The 17,254-nt window shown below is 35.2% G+C and overlaps 3 protein-coding genes across 3 annotated transcripts in view; 1 reads left to right on the top strand and 2 right to left on the bottom strand.

Annotated features, from left to right (window-relative positions):
• Window positions 1-9,033, top strand: part of LOC117610988 (sodium channel protein Nach) — a 28,230-nt gene extending 19,197 nt beyond the window's left edge. Inside the window, exons 4-10 of the mRNA XM_076690698.1 lie at window positions 6,848-7,013; window positions 7,087-7,238; window positions 7,770-7,881; window positions 7,960-8,260; window positions 8,387-8,437; window positions 8,544-8,736; window positions 8,853-9,033. Of these exons, the coding sequence (XP_076546813.1) occupies window positions 6,891-7,013; window positions 7,087-7,238; window positions 7,770-7,881; window positions 7,960-8,260; window positions 8,387-8,437; window positions 8,544-8,736; window positions 8,853-8,982 (1,062 nt within the window). The 5' untranslated portion in view covers window positions 6,848-6,890 and the 3' untranslated portion in view covers window positions 8,983-9,033. The remainder of the gene's footprint in view (window positions 1-6,847; window positions 7,014-7,086; window positions 7,239-7,769; window positions 7,882-7,959; window positions 8,261-8,386; window positions 8,438-8,543; window positions 8,737-8,852) is intronic.
• Window positions 8,776-11,423, bottom strand: Dredd (Caspase-8 Dredd). Its single transcript, XM_034338837.2, has 8 exons — window positions 11,333-11,423; window positions 10,691-11,270; window positions 10,326-10,591; window positions 9,990-10,182; window positions 9,760-9,885; window positions 9,541-9,669; window positions 9,236-9,457; window positions 8,776-8,864 (listed from the first exon to the last, which is right to left on the bottom strand). Exons 2-8 carry the CDS (start codon window positions 11,238-11,240, stop codon window positions 8,791-8,793), a joined length of 1,560 nt encoding a protein of 519 aa, XP_034194728.2. The 5' UTR covers window positions 11,241-11,270; window positions 11,333-11,423; the 3' UTR covers window positions 8,776-8,790.
• Window positions 11,424-12,531: 1,108 nt separating this feature from the next.
• par-6 (partitioning defective protein 6) lies at window positions 12,532-15,986 on the bottom strand. The gene is made up of 5 exons (XM_034339621.2): window positions 15,808-15,986; window positions 15,446-15,674; window positions 15,096-15,223; window positions 14,724-15,002; window positions 12,532-14,657 (listed from the first exon to the last, which is right to left on the bottom strand). Exons 1-5 carry the CDS (start codon window positions 15,865-15,867, stop codon window positions 14,346-14,348), a joined length of 1,008 nt encoding a protein of 335 aa, XP_034195512.2. The 5' UTR covers window positions 15,868-15,986; the 3' UTR covers window positions 12,532-14,345.
• Between the last annotated feature and the right edge of the window lie 1,268 nt (window positions 15,987-17,254).

The following is a 17,254-nucleotide window of genomic DNA, read 5'->3' on the forward strand; positions in this document are numbered from 1 at the left end:
CACCAGAAATATCAGATACCCCTAATGAATTTCTGGAATGGTGTGCGTGCGCGCGCGTGTCTGTGTGTGTGGAGAAGAACTAACAGAAAGAAACATGGGGTGAACCAACGACACGAGATACAACACGAATCCTCGCTGAAATTCTGTCTCCTAGTTGACCACCTTCGGTTATCCATGCTAATGAATAGACTTTTCGTATTGAGATAAGAAATAAAAGTTGACGAAACGGGAAAGGGAATTGGAAAAAGAAAAGGTTGAACTGGTAAGAGATGAATGGCACGTGGCCCGCATGAGATTCAGAACGAGAGGAATATTCAGTGCAGAATTTGCGAGAAATTAGGCGTGAAATACGGCTGGCGTTTCGAATATTTCTGCCACCGACAGATTTCGACTTTCCTGTCAGACACGGCCTTAGACGATCCATCGATCTGCCTTTGTATTCACCGCGAACCTCTTCTCTTCTGCATCGTAACTCCCCCCTTGTAACTTTACCAAGACACAAGCCTTTTCGCTCGAAAAATTTTCTGTCAAATTATCGAACACCTTTTATCGATATACTTGATCCACTACTATTTTCATCATTTGCAATGCCAACTTTTTCGCGTAACTTGAAAATTCTTCGACATTCGAGAATAAAGGCAAACGTCAATCTTAATAAATTTCTGACGGATCATGAAAACGATTCGTACTTTCTCTTCTACCTTGTCCATACTTTGTATTCCTTCGACGGTAGAAGCAATCACCGTAAGAGAAACGTGTTGCCGAACCTTCCACTATTCCAATCAGCATCGACGATAGTCTTGCTCTTCGAATTTGAATGTTTAACACGTATTCTTAGCTGAAAAAAAAAACAAAGATGAGAAAAAAGAAAAAGCGAAAAGTCCAAGTAGGAATGCGAACGAAGAAGAATGTTGAATGACCAGAGCAGCTGAAAAAGATTTAAATAATCATATATATCGAACGTGGCTATAAATCGCCTCGTGTCCATCCGGCCCCCAGGATCGCCACCCTAACTACTGGCATCTATAGCAATGGGGTGGACCAGTGATATATGTCTTCCCTATAACAGCCAGAATCAAAACACCGCACCATCCTCCTCCCTAGCTTAGGCGATGTTTGTCCTTTGGCCAGCAACTTCTGCGGCAGACAGTTGATATCGGTGAGATCGCTGTATTAATTAACAGTAAATTGCTGCTTACAGAAGAACACGGAATCTAGAAATCAGGCATTTATACCATTGTTATTCGTTTTCAAAATTTCTCCCATATTATTTTTATGAATATCTAGTTACACTCATGTTTCAGTTCTACCGAAATGAAAATTATAAATAGTTTTGTTAATCCGTTTGCGTAAAAAGCGCCTGAAACCTGCAACCCGCCCAGCACCGATGACCGAACGTCAGGTCAGCAGGGGAAGGTACAGTCACAACCAAGAGGTACAAAGAGAGGGAACGATGAGGGATTGAGAATTAATTCCACATTAAATCTTCACTTTTGATCAGGCATATTATGGAAAATTCTCTGGTGTCTAGAACGCGTAAAAGAGAAGACGCGCAAACTTCAGCAGCTACTCGAGGAACGTGTTGAAGCAACGTTGTAACCTTAATGCACTTACGAAGCAGCGGCTATTATGATTGCAGGATCGGTCGACGTGCTGTATCTGGTCAGGAACAAAGTGCTGGCAGAGAGGAGATTACAAAGCGTTGCTGGACGATGCTCACTTGACCGGTATTACAGATGTAATATCGTAAACAATGTCCCTCTAAGCCGTAGCCAGGTTTATATTTGCACCAAGTCACGAGATCTGCCCCCAAAGCTGGACAAAACGGGGAACCACCTTGCTTTCCCTTCTCTATCTCCCTGTACACCCTCGTGCGAACCCTTTGCAAAGCGTTACCACTGTTTACTCTTGAATATTCATTCTTTGTCCTGATACAGCCGTGAACACGAAGTGTCCACACATTAACCAGCCTGACCAACCTGACCAGCCGCTTAACCACAACCCCTTTATCGTTTCACCGTTTTTATTGGAAAAGCGTAATCTGTTCCTAGTTGCACCTATGGTCGAACTGAAAAATAATTGTGGCGTTAGAATATCTTTAAATATTATTACAGAATACGTTGAATAGTAGAAACTTACCTCGTGCTATTCTGTTTCTCGGTACTGCAACATTCGGCTTCGATTCTTGGTTATGACTGTACCTTCCCCTGCTGACCTGACGTTCGGTCATCGGTGCTGGGCGGGTTGCAGGTTTCAGGCGCTTTTCACTCGAATTTTTAAACGTTAATTATTGGAAAACAAAGCCGCAAACGCTATTTCGTTATTCTTGATTTTCGTCTTACTTTGATCCCTATAATCACCCCTTAAAATTTTGCCTACCTGTTGTCGAACACCCTGTATATAGACAACATATTTGAAGATTAAATTCGACGAATCTGCTTTCCCATCGAATCGTCCGTTACCTATTCGGATGAAGAATAACACGAGGGAAGACGGAAATGCCGTCGATAGTCTACGCAGGGGACTTTCACCCCCTTCCTTCCAATAAATACGGGACACGGGACGCGTTTCCACGACCGCGCAACTGTACTATCGCGGGAACAATAAAAATAGAGCTGCCGTATAGGTTGGCCTGCTTACTATCAGGCCGCAAGTTACGATTAAAAGACCGTGAGCCAGACCCGCCCATGCCATGTCTCGAATTCTCAGTTTCTTCGAAGAGACTCGGGGAGGGATGGCAGAGGGGTCAGAAGACTAACCGGTGGGATACCAGCTAGCATCTTGAAACTTCTTCAGGCAACTCGAGAAATCTTTTCGCGGGTTTATGCTTATCGTAAACATCGCCACAGACAAACTCCACTGATCTCTTCCAGAAACGATGATGCGATTCAAGGTAATCGTAAATACGGCAGAGATACGCCTCGAATTTTCAAATCTACGTGAATTTGCCCGACTCTCTTAAAACGGTATGTTGAATAATTTAAGAAAGCAAATAATATTATAGCGTATAGAATATTATTTCATTGAAGAATAAGTTTTCCACATGACATCAGTGCAGAGAAGAAAAAGAGGGAGAGAGAGACACCCCCTTCGATTACGTATACCTCGACGATAAAACCTCCTTTGCGTGGATTAGTCCGCTCAATCAGGAAATATACTTGGGGCCCCCATAAAGTTCTCCCAGCGTGCAAACCCCTATATGCGTCCTATGTACTACCCTCTCTATGTGCTTCCCTTCTTTTACGCATCCATGTCCGCTGAACGTTCATAGCGACAGATAAGACTTCCTATCTTAATTGACATACCAAAATCAAAAGTATTCAAAAGACTTTTTATACCTCTTTAAGCTTCATTAGCGTTATCGGCCTGCTCAGACTTACCCACTCTCATTTTCACGATATTTCTTTTCAAACCTTTATAATACAAATAGCTAGTGAAACAAAATATTTCTCACTTATTTGGAAAGAAAAAACCGAGGTATTTTTCGTAAACCGGGTTGATATTGCACGGTCGGAAAAAAAGCGGATGCTTTTATACACATCGAATCCTGAAAAGTATAGACGGAGACAGATTCAGTTTCGGGTTTATTTTAAAGTCCATGGGGCTCAATGTTCCGCGAAATACGTCTCTCCCTTAGCATCTCTCCTATAATACAGATGCCTTATAGATGGCTACAAATCCCCGGAAACTCTTCATATCTATAACCTCTTTTCGTTCTCGATAACGAGGGCTCACACGCGACAGGGTACTTTTAAACAATTCACCCTTCAAACCCTCCTACATGGTTAACTTTATTGCTATTTCCGTACATACGCCATGCTTGATACCCATAGATCTTACACTTTTACTTTTACTTGTCCTCATTTTTATTATTATTCTTTGCACTATTTCTTAAGCAAGCATTTAATTGCAAAATTCTTTCTTATGTTCTATGAAATATGCAATTAAAAATAAATGTTGTTAGAAAAGAAAAGAACAATTGCATCCGAAGAAAGTTGGAATAAACGAGATAGATAGCGATAGAGTAAGAGGTAACGGAGGCTACACTTTCAACTTACGATGGTCGAAGTCAATTCGATAGCAGTTAACGAATTGTTGGGGGTGAATAGAAGGGGTTTGCGGTTAACACGAGGGGTTGACAGGGGAACGCATAATACATTGTTACCCCATCCACCGAATTCACCCCTTCCATGTGCAGTAATTTTCTCTGCACCGAACCGACATCAGGCTGAACTATCTCATAATTAAAATTACCGTACCGCACACACACACACACACATTTCAACACCTTAACACATCGTTTAAGCACATTTCCAAATGTTCCTTTTACCCTGTGTACGTACGTGTGTGTTGAATCGATTACGATTCATTTACACCAATGTCGCCTGAATAATAATTATCATTGAAAATATGTATAAATAATGGTATCATAATAATTGAAAATTAATCTAAAAATTTGTGAAATATTTAAAGCGTCGCTTGAAATTATCATATTTCGTTTCATCTTGGGGCTGATCCACAAGTAAGGCGTTACTTTTAAAATTGTTCTTTGTTAAGTTTTCCCATTTCAAGCGTGAAAGCGTTTAACCGTTTAACCGGGGAAAAATGATCGTAGGGTGGTGGGAAATAGCAGCTTTCTTCCCTCCGCTCTTTGCCCGTCGATTTAAAACATTTGCCCTTCGCGAAACGAAAGTTCTCCGTGTCGTTGAGCTAGGGTGCCATGAAATCACCCTAATATTGGATTATATCAATATACGGAACACACATATATCATATTACCGAGGCTAGAACGCGCAGGTTACTAAATTTCCGATTTCTTCACAGAGATAAAGGTATCCTGACATTTTCTTCGATCAGCATATTACAAACGGTACCTTTTCCATACAAACCAACAACTTTTCTGTTTGAATCAACCTTGACAAGGTGGGAACAGATTCGAATCAAGTTGCAATCGAATCGAGTCGAGTCGAGAGTCGAGGTACGAAGGGTAATGACGTGTGCTCGAACACACGGTGTTTAACACTTTATCTATCCCCTCCAAGTTATTAATGACACTCGCTGAGTCAGATGCCGCGTCCAAGTGCGGCATCTTCACAGTTTAATATCCGAGGAATCGAGTCACTCGGCCGACTACTCCCGGACTCGTTCTACTCGTCGCCTCGAGTGTACACTCGTGGTCGAGGCATTTCACTTCCAATATCCTTCACCCTGCCATGCCGAACAAAGTGTCTCTGGCAAACCGACGAGTGAACACGTTTTCATTTTACACCACCACCACCATCGTCATCGATTCTCTAATTTTCACGATCATTCAAAATTAGTAGATACCGAGAAAGTAATCATTCTGGGTAAATAGTAAATAAACTGCTACAACTGTTGCAATTCGCATTTATCATTCGTATCAAACGAATGTTATATCTCCTGTAAAGATTTCAAATTGATGGCTCGTAGAAAGATGATATTAAAATTTATCAACGTGGAAAATCTAACGGTAAATGGCGCGACATGCACCGTCAAGTGCATCGTGTAAAATTCAAGCATTCGATCGTAGATATTCTTTTTTTTTCTCTACATTTTATCATACATCCACGTGGCGTATTCATTGTCAGTTGAAAAAAATATGAGGTATTAATAATTGAACGCATGGTGTACTTAAAGCTACCATCATTTCCAACCATTGGATGGAAAATGTCTGAACTTATCGGACAATAATCGGCGAAAGTCGGAAGGACAAATGAATTTTTCATGTAACATCGCATGCCTACTACTGCCTGCACATTCTTAAATAACGCAGTCTCGCGTCAAGTTACATTTTGTTCAACAGTCGTGTTTCAAACAGTATCTACTACGTCGCGTAAAGTTGCTTTTATTAAAACTCGAATATTTTTTTCTTCATTTATAACGTAACGATTAAAAGTGTTTTCAAATTCATCATTTACAAGATCTCTCGGAGAATTAACTCGGTTTGAACTATTCAATTTTACAAATTGTAAGCTTTTGTTATTTTTGCTGACTCTTTACTTTATTCGACGTAAAGTTAAAGTTTCAGGACGATTTGATATTTCTGGTTAAGAAATCAATGTCGTTAGTGAATCATGATAAATACACAAAAAGAAAATTGCGATGGAATGAATATTACGAAAGAATATTACGAAAATGTGGGAGCATCTTGAAAAAACAAACTTTCGAATTTTGTCGTGAAACGGGTCTTCATGGTTACAAATATATCGCTGAAACTCGTCGTTCTATGCCAGAAAGGTAAATTGTATTTTTTCTTCTTTCTATCTACGACAGAAAATTAAAATTAACATCAGATTTACATAGATTATTGTATATCTCAGCGAGTTATTCGGGCAGCCTGTTTTAGATGCTCCATCCTCTGTATACTCGATTCAAGTTTCAATTATATTCAGCTCCGATAATAATCAGATCGAAAGATACTTACTCATTTGACGTTCGTTTTAACAGAATCGCGTGGGCAATAACGGTGCTTATATCGCTAGTTATCGCAATTGTAATAATGAAATTTACTTACGATTATTATTCGGACCATGCTACCCTCTCTGTGATCGAGTCGACCCATCGTGGAATATGGAATTATCCATTTCCAGCGGTGACAGTGTGCGATTTTAATCGTGTGTCTCTCAAGTTAACACGAAAATTAGTCGAAAAATTGTAAGTCTTACTTAAGTTACAATTTTTCTAACAGCTTACCTACTGCTCGCAATTCAAATGAATTATAAATTAAATTGAATAAGTTCCAGTTGGTAAGCTGTTAATACAGATACCTTAATTATTCTCTATTATTTTTCATATCTTTTTTCATCCCTTTTACTTCAATTCATAGGAAACTTCCACCGACTGTGTCAAAGGAATTTATTATTCAAGAGATGAAATTATTGAACGAGTTATTGCATCCTGGTGAACACGAATTGAACATCCGTAGTAATCTTACACGATTACAGGTCATCTTCGACATGAACGGTCTCTCAATTCCCACGGTCATTAATTTAGTACGTTATTTCAAATCGTACAACCTTAGGAAATTTTCAAGGTAGAAAGAAAATTGAAATGCAATTATTGTAGGTGACGAGAAGTTGCAACAATTTACTTGAAGCGTGTAAATGGAAAGCCGAAGAGAAAGATTGTAAAACGATATTTCAACCGAGCTTCACCCGCTACGGAATGTGTTGTAGTTTCAATTACATCACTCGTGAAAAGATTCTTGAAGAACCAAAGTAAATTTATTTCAAATTTATTTACAAAATTTAATGACAAAATTTTAATGGGTGATTCTAGGGATCAAAATAAGACGAAAATCAAGAATAACGAAATAGCGTTTGCGACTTTGTTTTCCAATAATTAACATTTAAAGATTCGAGTAAGAAGCCCCTGATACCTGCAACCCGCCCAGCACCGGCGACTGAACATCAGGTCAGCAGGGGAAGGTACAGTCATAACCAAGAATCGTTGAATAGTAGAAACTTAGTTATGACTGTACCGACCCCTGCTGACCTGACGTTCAGTCGCCGGTGCTGGGCGGGTTGCAGGTTTCAGGCGCTTTTTACTCGAATTTTTAAACGTTAATTATTGGAAAACAAATCAGCAAACGCTATTTCGTTATTCTTGATTTTTGTCTTATTTTGATCCCTAGAATCACCCCTTAAAATTTTGCCCACCTGTTGTCGAACAACCTGTATATCATGTTTCATCATTTCTAACTAAATTATTATTATTATTTTCTTTTACATTTATCGTGTACCGCAAAGTCTGACACCCCATAGAATGACCTCCTGTGGTTACCAAAGCGGCCTTAATATTTTGCTGAATTTGGATCCTGATGATTATCATGCCAGTCTCGTTGAATCTATAGGAACAAAGGTAATTTCTTTGTCTTCTTAATCGTGAAGAAATAAAAAAGCTGATTCTTTTTATAAGATTATTCTTAATCGTTTACAGATCATGTTACACAGTCCCTTTGACTATCCAGACGACAATGCAGCGAGCAAATTAATACCTGTTAATAAATATTCATTTCTTATTGTCCAACCGGATGAAATGTATTCAACGGATAACGTTAGACAGGAATCTACAAGATACTGCATATTTCACGACGAAATAGATGCGATGAATAGTGAAAATAAAAAAAAAAGATATTTCATTCCAGCAAGATATTCACTTATAAACTGCTTGGTAGAATGTCGAGCTAGTGTTATTCAAGCGAAATGTGGATGTGTTCCATATTATTATCCGCAGAATAGTTAGTTCATTTTAATTTACGTTAAAAAAGAGTACACTTGTTGACTTTATATTAAAATTCATAAATTTAACATTGAATAATTATACTTCTTCGTTGGTCCTTTGATGAAAGAATCTTCTGTTTTAGATGCCAGAGTATGCAATCTGAGAGATCTTGAATGTATAGAAACTTATAAATGTAAGTCTATAATTGTAATTGTAACAATATACAAATTTAGAAAATTCTATTCAGAGAATTTCACAGTAGACTAATAGGCTCGACTATGATCAAATTAAATTTACAGACTGGTATGATACTGCTTGGCCAGGAACAGATATGTCGCCTAATGTTGTATCGCTTACAGAATTGAATACCCATGAAAGACCTTGCGATTGCCATCCAGATTGCAATTTTTATACTTATTACGTACAGAATTCGATAGGAAATCTTGACAAACGTATTTATTACACTGGCCTCTCATATACAAATTATCCCAGGTAAATTTATAAAAGACCTAGTAGTATACATTTACTTCCAATGGTAGTGCAAATCTATAAATTATTATTGAATAATTCCCATTTAAATGTTAATTTGTAATGATTTTCTTCTTTAGCAAAGGTAAAACCTGGAAAAATCAGAGTGTAATTCATATATTTTTCGGTGATCTAGTGTCCGTTCAATATCGACGAGATATACGTTATAGTTGGCGCCATGTGTTTGGTAACGTAAGTTTAGTAAAATAAGTCATTGATTTGTATTAAAAAATAAAAATGATTATATTTGTTTTAGCAACATTCGGTGGTCTCCTAGGATTATTTGCTGGTTTTAGCCTCATGTCTGTGGCCGAACTTGTTTATTTTTTTATTATTCGAGTTATAACAGAAGCATTTTCAAATAAAGGAAACGCGGAAAATATATAAATAAAATTTCTTTTATTTTTCTCTATATATACAATAAAAAATATGTATCAAATAATTACATAACATTAAAACTTACGATGTAAATTATTTTTTTTGCGTGCTTGATATTCCGGTAACAAGAAATCTGTAACTAATCTGCATGATCTTAGCTCAGCTAATTGAGCAATAGAATCTGTTCCATTTAATTTTCCTCTCTTTTGTATCACAGAACCTATTGTTTTTGTAACTGCAGTTAAGAATGTTATTTTACCTCCTCCTTCTTGTAAGATATTGCAAAATTCTTGAATAAACCAGGACCCTGTAAAACGGCGCACCTCTAATAAAGTAATCAAAGATACATCTAAAATTCTAATAGGTAATACCTTTGAAATTATATATTACCTTCCGTTTTATGACGTACAGATACAAAATTTTGAATTGTTGACATAAATAAACAGAAGTTTTTCCGTGCTAAAATATTGGGAGCACAATTCGTAGGACCATCTGTAGACAGACCGTCATCAACACGCCCTGTAATCACGTAATATAAAAATTAATTATGTGTACTAACAATAAGTAGGGTATGAAAATTCTTAATTATAAAATTAAACTTTCTTGTACCTGCTACTTCTCCTTGACAAGCTTGTATAACAACTATTTTAATAACTTCTGCCAATTCTGGAGAACAAATTTTATGTTCAATCGTTTCAATACTAATTGTTTCCTCGTCAGAAGTAATAATACCACCTACACAGTATTAATAAATTATTACATATTCAAAAAAAAAAACAAAAACACACACACACAGAGCAAAACAGAAAGAGGGAGAGAGGAAATTCAATATTTTTTACCTTTGCAACCATGACTTAAAATGCACAAAAACATGCAATCATAATCAATACCAAATTTTTTTGGAATATCTTCCAACTTTTTCAGCATTTCATCTTTTTTTAAACTTTTAAATACTTCAACACGAAAATTGAAACCTCCAAATGTTTCTGACAATTTATTACAATCAGCCAAGTTTCCAAATCGAGTTTCATACTAAAACATATGTTTTCATTACTTCATTTACATAAGGTAAATAAATAATTAGACAAATAAATAAAGAGAGGTGGGAAAGGGAAAGAGAAAAATGGAAGAAGAAATGAGATAAATAACATACAGACATCATACGATATTGCTACCTTTTGTCCCATAAAAACCATTTGACTTATAATGATGCAAAGACCATTCTTCAACTTTTTTATACCTTGCTCCTTAATATCAGACAACATATGTACATCTTCTCTTGTAGAAAACATTTGCAACTGAGATACAGCAGTAGAACTTGTATACTGTACATCCAATACATTCTGATTATCTTCATACCTTTTAAGGTCTTCATAAATAATATCCAAATCATCAAATCTTTTTAAATGTTTAAGTAAGTTCTTCAGATTTACTTTACCATCTATCATAATTTAATGTAAAATATAAATATAATATAATATATAAACATAAGAAACCAACTATCAACATAATAAATAATTATAAAAATAAAACAACAAACCTAAATCAATTGAAATATACTTTCGTTGTATCCAATATAATATATGTAATTCCAGGAAGTCTGTATCCTTGAAATTTTCTTCATATTCAGGTAAATCATTTTTCACAAATTCCACTAAATATTCTATATTATTCTCTGCAAGTGCTTCGCATAATAAATATAAACATTTAGCCACTGAATTCACAGATCTTGAACACAACCTATTCTTTGGTAAATATAACAATTCTAAATCCTTAAATGATATTCCTAATTTCCGTATAATGTGTCTATTCTGTATAATGCACAATGCTTCTAACAATTTGTTTTTCCAATTTTCTGGATGCTTTTTTATAAATTCAACAAGTACATGTGATCTGTTGTCTTTACATTTTTGCAATAATCCATAAACCTCATTAAAACTATATGCATAATTCTTTATCATTAAAAATAAAACAGATATTATTTCATCAATATCAAGATCATATCCTATTTTCTCCAAAATATCATTATTTAGTTCTTCATTTATGTTATTTGAAACAATGCACAGCATGGCATCAGTAGATACACACATAATTGTCTATAAATGTACATTTAATACATTCTGAAAATAAAAAAATATTTAATGCTAATACACATAATTATATAAATATAACTTATATTTACAAATTCCCATGACTGAACATGCCGTTGTTCTCAAAGGGTCGTGAATTTGTGCCCTCTTGATACGGACCTGATTTCATCGGGGGTGTCAGGGACCCCACTGCGCCAATGACGCCCTCTGGATACCGACCTGATATTATCATGGGGTGTCAAGGACCCCGAGACACAGGTAACATTCTTGACATACCAACATTATGACATCCGGGGTATCAGGGACCCCGATGCACAGGTGACGCTCCTTGCATACCGACATTATGACGTCCGGGGTTTCAGGGACCCCGATGCACAGGTGACGCTTCTTGCATAGCGACATTATGGCAACTGGGGTATCGGGGACCCCGATGCACAGATGACGCTTCTTGCATACCGACATTATGACGTCCGGGGTTTCAGGGACCCCGATGCACAGGTGACGCTCCTTGCATACCGACATTATGACGTCCGGGGTTTCAGGGACCCCGATGCACAGGTGACGCTTCTTGCATACCGACATTATGGCAACTGGGGTATCGGGGACCCCGATGCACAGATGACGCTTCTTGCATACCGACATTATGACGTCCGGGGTTTCAGGGACCCCGATGCACAGGTGACGCTCCTTGCATACCGACATTATGACATCCGGGGTATCAGGGACCCCGATGCACAGGTGACACTCCTTGTATACCGACATTATGGCACCCGGGGTATCAAGGACCCCGATGCACAGATGACGCTTTTTACATACCGACATTATAGCATCCGGGGTACTAGGGACCCCGGAGCACAGGCAACGCTCTTTGCATACCAACATATTGTCATCGGGGTTTCAGGGACCCCGTTATGCAGGATTGGCACCATCTACCGGAAAGTAGCGAAAGTATACAGCCTGCCAACTTATCATACGGTGGTCGGTTGATTGTCGAGTAGTTTCCGCCGTTTCCCGATAGATGGCGCAAATATTCCCCTTTTCGGGAAATTTGTCGGTAAGTTGTTGAGTAGTTTGCGACGTTTTATATATATATATATTTTACGATAGGCATATAAGCAACAAAAATTTAGCCCGTTGAAAAACAAAATACCAAATGACTGAATTATATTTTAATATAATTTCATAACTTATACTTCAATTAAGAAACTATTAATAACAACAAATTCATAGTAATGTATATATATTTTATTTAAGTACAAAATCTTATGTGTATATATATGCATTTGTTATATATAAGGATAATTTCAAAATATTTTTTCATGTATTCCTTCGCTAAACAACTTTGATTTTATACATCTGATTTTATTGGATATCATACTTTATATCTACACTTATAATAATTTATATGAAATAGAACCCGTAAACTTGGAAATGATTATGTCAATTATAAGAATATCGTTTTTCTGGTTTGGCAACTGAACTACTTTAACCTGGAAGTTAATTCGTAATTGTATTACAGTAAAACTCTTATTTTCCTTTTATGTACATACGTATTTTATAATTTGTTTAAGAAATGTATTAAACAAACATAAAAATGTCTAGCTGTAGTGATTTGTTTTAAAAAAATAATATATAATTCGCACGTACTGTATATTCTTTGTTCACTACAAACAATACTATGGAAATGGAATGTAACATGATTGATCACAATCCAGTTTTATAGTAACAGACGGAACAATAAAGGCACATATATATATAAAGAAATTATTATACATCTATATAAATACGTTTCTTATCCTTAAAAATTGTCTTACATCTAAAATTTGTAAAATACATTACGTTTCAATATCTAGTGCTCAATTAGACAACAAATAACATTTGTAAAAATGGAATTAAAATTCAAAAACTTTAACATTTAAACATGCAGAGGAATAAACAGAATACATGTATGAATGGACGTGTCTGAATGCATTACATTAAAAATAATCACTTTTGTATTTTTTGTAAAAGATATTTGGAATGATCTACGCATAAGGCCAGTTGATCTTTTACTTTTATATTCGATTCGATATCCGGTAGTTCATCCTCTTAGACTACTTTTATATACATTTCTTTCATTTATCCTTGAATAAAGAACTCTACTTATGATGATAAATTAAGTTATTGAATCTCGTTATATGCATTATATACATTAAAAAATCTTCGAAAAAAAAAATTATTGATGAAAATCATTAATAGATTGTGAGATAACGAATAAAATATTACCGAATGTAACAATACTATTAATAATCATAGTATTAAGAAAAATGATAACATAAGAAAGGAAATTTTGATATTTGAAGTTTCATCTTCGTTCACAATTCACTCTATTATTGCTTAAATATTATTTTAATACTTTAAAAACATTGCTGCCTTCTAATAATACTTCCATACATAGTAAATACTTGTATTATTATTCTTCTAACCATACTAAACTGTTTAGAAAAATCTTTACGTTTTCATCTAAAAACCTTACAGAAAAAATATGTTACCGTGTTTCAGTTTTAACTGTATTATTTTTATCTTCATCATGAATATTTTGTTATTTCTTAAACAGTTTTGTCTTTACAATACTTTTCATATCTGTTACTTATATTTGCCCTCGAAAATTATTAATGCAAATAGTTTGTGTTACGAAACAATTTGCAAAAAGCTATATGTTTTACTTTTATTTTATAAGTGAAGCACTTAATCTTATTGTTGATCTTCTAAAGTTCTGAATTTCGAAAAAGTAGTAATAGAACAAGTTTAATCAATGATAGATAATTATTTCAATGGTAAATGCATTTAATTCAAAGGCACTAAGTTTTTGTAAAAATATACTCTTTTTATAAATTGCATTTTATATAGCAATAATTTTAGTGGCATAATTATTATTAGATCTGTTAAATAATAATCATACCAGTTTTTTATGTTTCATATTTCGCTACTTTAACTTCTTATTGTCATGTTATACTTTTACGCTTATTGTTAGCTCTAAATACCTTTTTTTGTATAAATGAATATTGAATGTAATATTCAAATGAGCATAACATAATACAAAAAGAATTTTAAGTCGTGTGCCATTTATAAATGTAGAACACCTTGATCGTGATTAAAATGATTTTGATGATGATGATGATGATGATGATAATGATGATGTTGAGAAGTAGAAGTTGTTGCATCATCTTGTAACGTTACCCCAGTTAAATCTACTATTTCATCCGCATCTTCGTCGCTACCGGTTGCAGCACTTTGTGTAGACTGATGACTTCCAGAAGATAACTGACTATTTCGTGAAAATGAACCACGTCTTGGAGCAGCTAATGCTGCTCTCTGATTTGCTGGCTTTACAGTGATTATTAAATTTGAAGAATTGGCAATCATCATATCTGTAACCTATAAATAAGAAATGGTATGAATATTAGTTTTTCAATATTAGCAATGAATTAAAAAATAACTTACTTGGTCAAGGGTTTTTCCAGCAACTTCTATACCGTTTACTTCAAGAACCTCATCATTTACTGCCAATAGGCCAGTACTTTCAGCCAAGCCACCTGGCACTAATCTACTTATAAATACACCTGGGACTTTTTCAATACCACCACCCGCGGAAGGTGGCAATATTCGGAAACTTTCTCCATCCTTAATGTAAAATCCTAATGGTTTGTCAGAGCCATGTTTCAACAAACGTACCCGACGACAAGTTTCTGGTAATATATCTACATCTATTATTGCAGATACCTGATATTATCAAATAAAGTTTATAATACACTTACAGTTATCATTTATACATATATATATACATATATTTAGAAAAAAATAAATAAAACATACCTGCCTAAAATCATGTGGATTAGATATAGCCAATGATTTTGGTTTCCCAGGTGTGCCACCAAGGATACTTGATATTAGATTTTTTGGTTTCATTGTTCCATATCCATTTATGTCTTCTAATCCATCTCCTGTTAAAGTATCAAAAGTATTAAATACTCTATCGTTAAAATTAATATTCTTATTAATTGTTTTACCTTTTACCTTTTTTATCTGATTTACCTTTTTATGAAAAACTACTTTTTTTGTTCAATAATACCTTTTATTTAGTTAGTTTACATTTTATATTGACCAACATAACTATATTTGTACTATTTTGAATTTATACAATTACTTTAATAAAATTAGCTTACCCTTTCTTTGTATAAAGATTCTAAGAAGTGGTTTTGCAGCAAGTAACGCTCTTGCCAAATTGTTATCATTATTAATTGGCAATAAATCACCATCAGTTGGATCTGTATACCAAATAAGAAAATTCAAATCTGGCCCGATATCGTGTCGCTCAGCCAGTAACTTTCTAAAATCTTCATAACTAATAGCTTCATTACGGTTGATTGAAAATCTTATGATATCAGCATCAAACTATAAAGATGAAAGTTATTCATATAAAAATGGAAGTAAATAAAACGATATGACAAATGAATTCACGAATATCTTGAAATTTATTATTATAACTATTAAGATTATAAAAGTAGGAAGATAGAAAGTGACTTACTTTGCTTTTCACTGCGACAATACTGCTGTCAACTTGGTAATGAAGTTTACTCTTAGACATGATTTTTAATTCTAAATGTATTGTATATCGTTCGACTGAACACCAATATTGTATCAATTATTGAAATTTCTATTCCCAGTTTGTTTTCACAACTCGTTCCTTCACCAACCTTCATTCATTTTGTCATAGAAGTAGAATTGTGAAATAGATTGAATTCGAATAATCATGTCCTACTATACAGTCAATATAGTTGTCTGTATATTTTGCTAGATGGTGCTTTGATTTAATCAAATGGCGTTGGCAGCACTGTTATCAAAGCGCCCAATTTGAATTTACCGTTATATGTAGACTTATAATAACAAGTATGTACTTACATACAAGTAAATATTTCATATTTATTTTTACACATCAAATGAAAAATAATGTAAGATATCTGTACTACAGATATACATGTTCCTGCATCTATATTCCTGCATCTCATATATGCCGGCATTCCTTATACCACGGCATCCCTTACATTTTTGCATCCCTTACATCTCTGTACCCTTTATATCTCTGTATCCCTTACACTCCTGAATTCTCCCTGCATCTCTTGTATCCTTTCAACCCTTATAATAAACATATTATAAATAAAATACTTATGGCCACTGGTTCGAGTAAAGGTAAGTAAAGGTAAGTAAAGGTAAGTAAAGTCTCGTGAAAAATAATTTTAAATTTAAATTTTTGCAAAATTTAGTTCCTTTTTCTGCCACCAGAGGGCGCTGATTTGACGTCGAAAATTTAGTTCAAATATTTGCAGCCAGGGAGCTATAGTTTTTGCAAAATTTTGTAAAATAATGGGATGCTCACGAAAGAGATGCAAGGATGTAAGGGATGTAGGGATGTAGGGATGTAAGGAATGCATGGATGTAAGGAATGCAGGGATGTAAGGAATTCAGAGATGTAAGGGATGCAGGAATGTAAGGAAAGTAGACATGGAAGGAATGCAGAGATGTAAGGGATGCAGGGATGTAAGGGATGTAGGGATGTAAGGAATGCATGGATGTAAGGGATGCAGGGATATAAGGAATTCAGAGATGTAAGGGATGCAGGAATGCAGAGATGTGAGGAATGTAGGGATGTGAGGAATGCAGGGATGTGAGGAATGTAGGGATGTAAAGGATTCTTTTTTTTTTTTTTTAACGTGGGGAAATCTTGCATAAGACCCCCCGCCGATCCCTGGGGCAGGACAGCGGGGGAGTGTCAGATTCTTACTGGCTAAAACCCCACGGCGACCAACACTGGCGCTAATCAAGTGGTTATCATTCAACGAATGTCGTAAAATTAATGCAAATAATCTTTACTTTGAATTTTTAACAAAAATTTGATGCTCGATCGATACTGTGGTACTATCATTGCAAGAGTACTTACATACACATATAACATTTTTCTGGCTTGTTTTCGAGCA

Source organism: Osmia lignaria, chromosome 10, assembly GCF_051020975.1.
Source record: "Osmia lignaria lignaria isolate PbOS001 chromosome 10, iyOsmLign1, whole genome shotgun sequence".
Classification (NCBI taxonomy): Eukaryota; Metazoa; Arthropoda; class Insecta; order Hymenoptera; family Megachilidae; genus Osmia; species Osmia lignaria.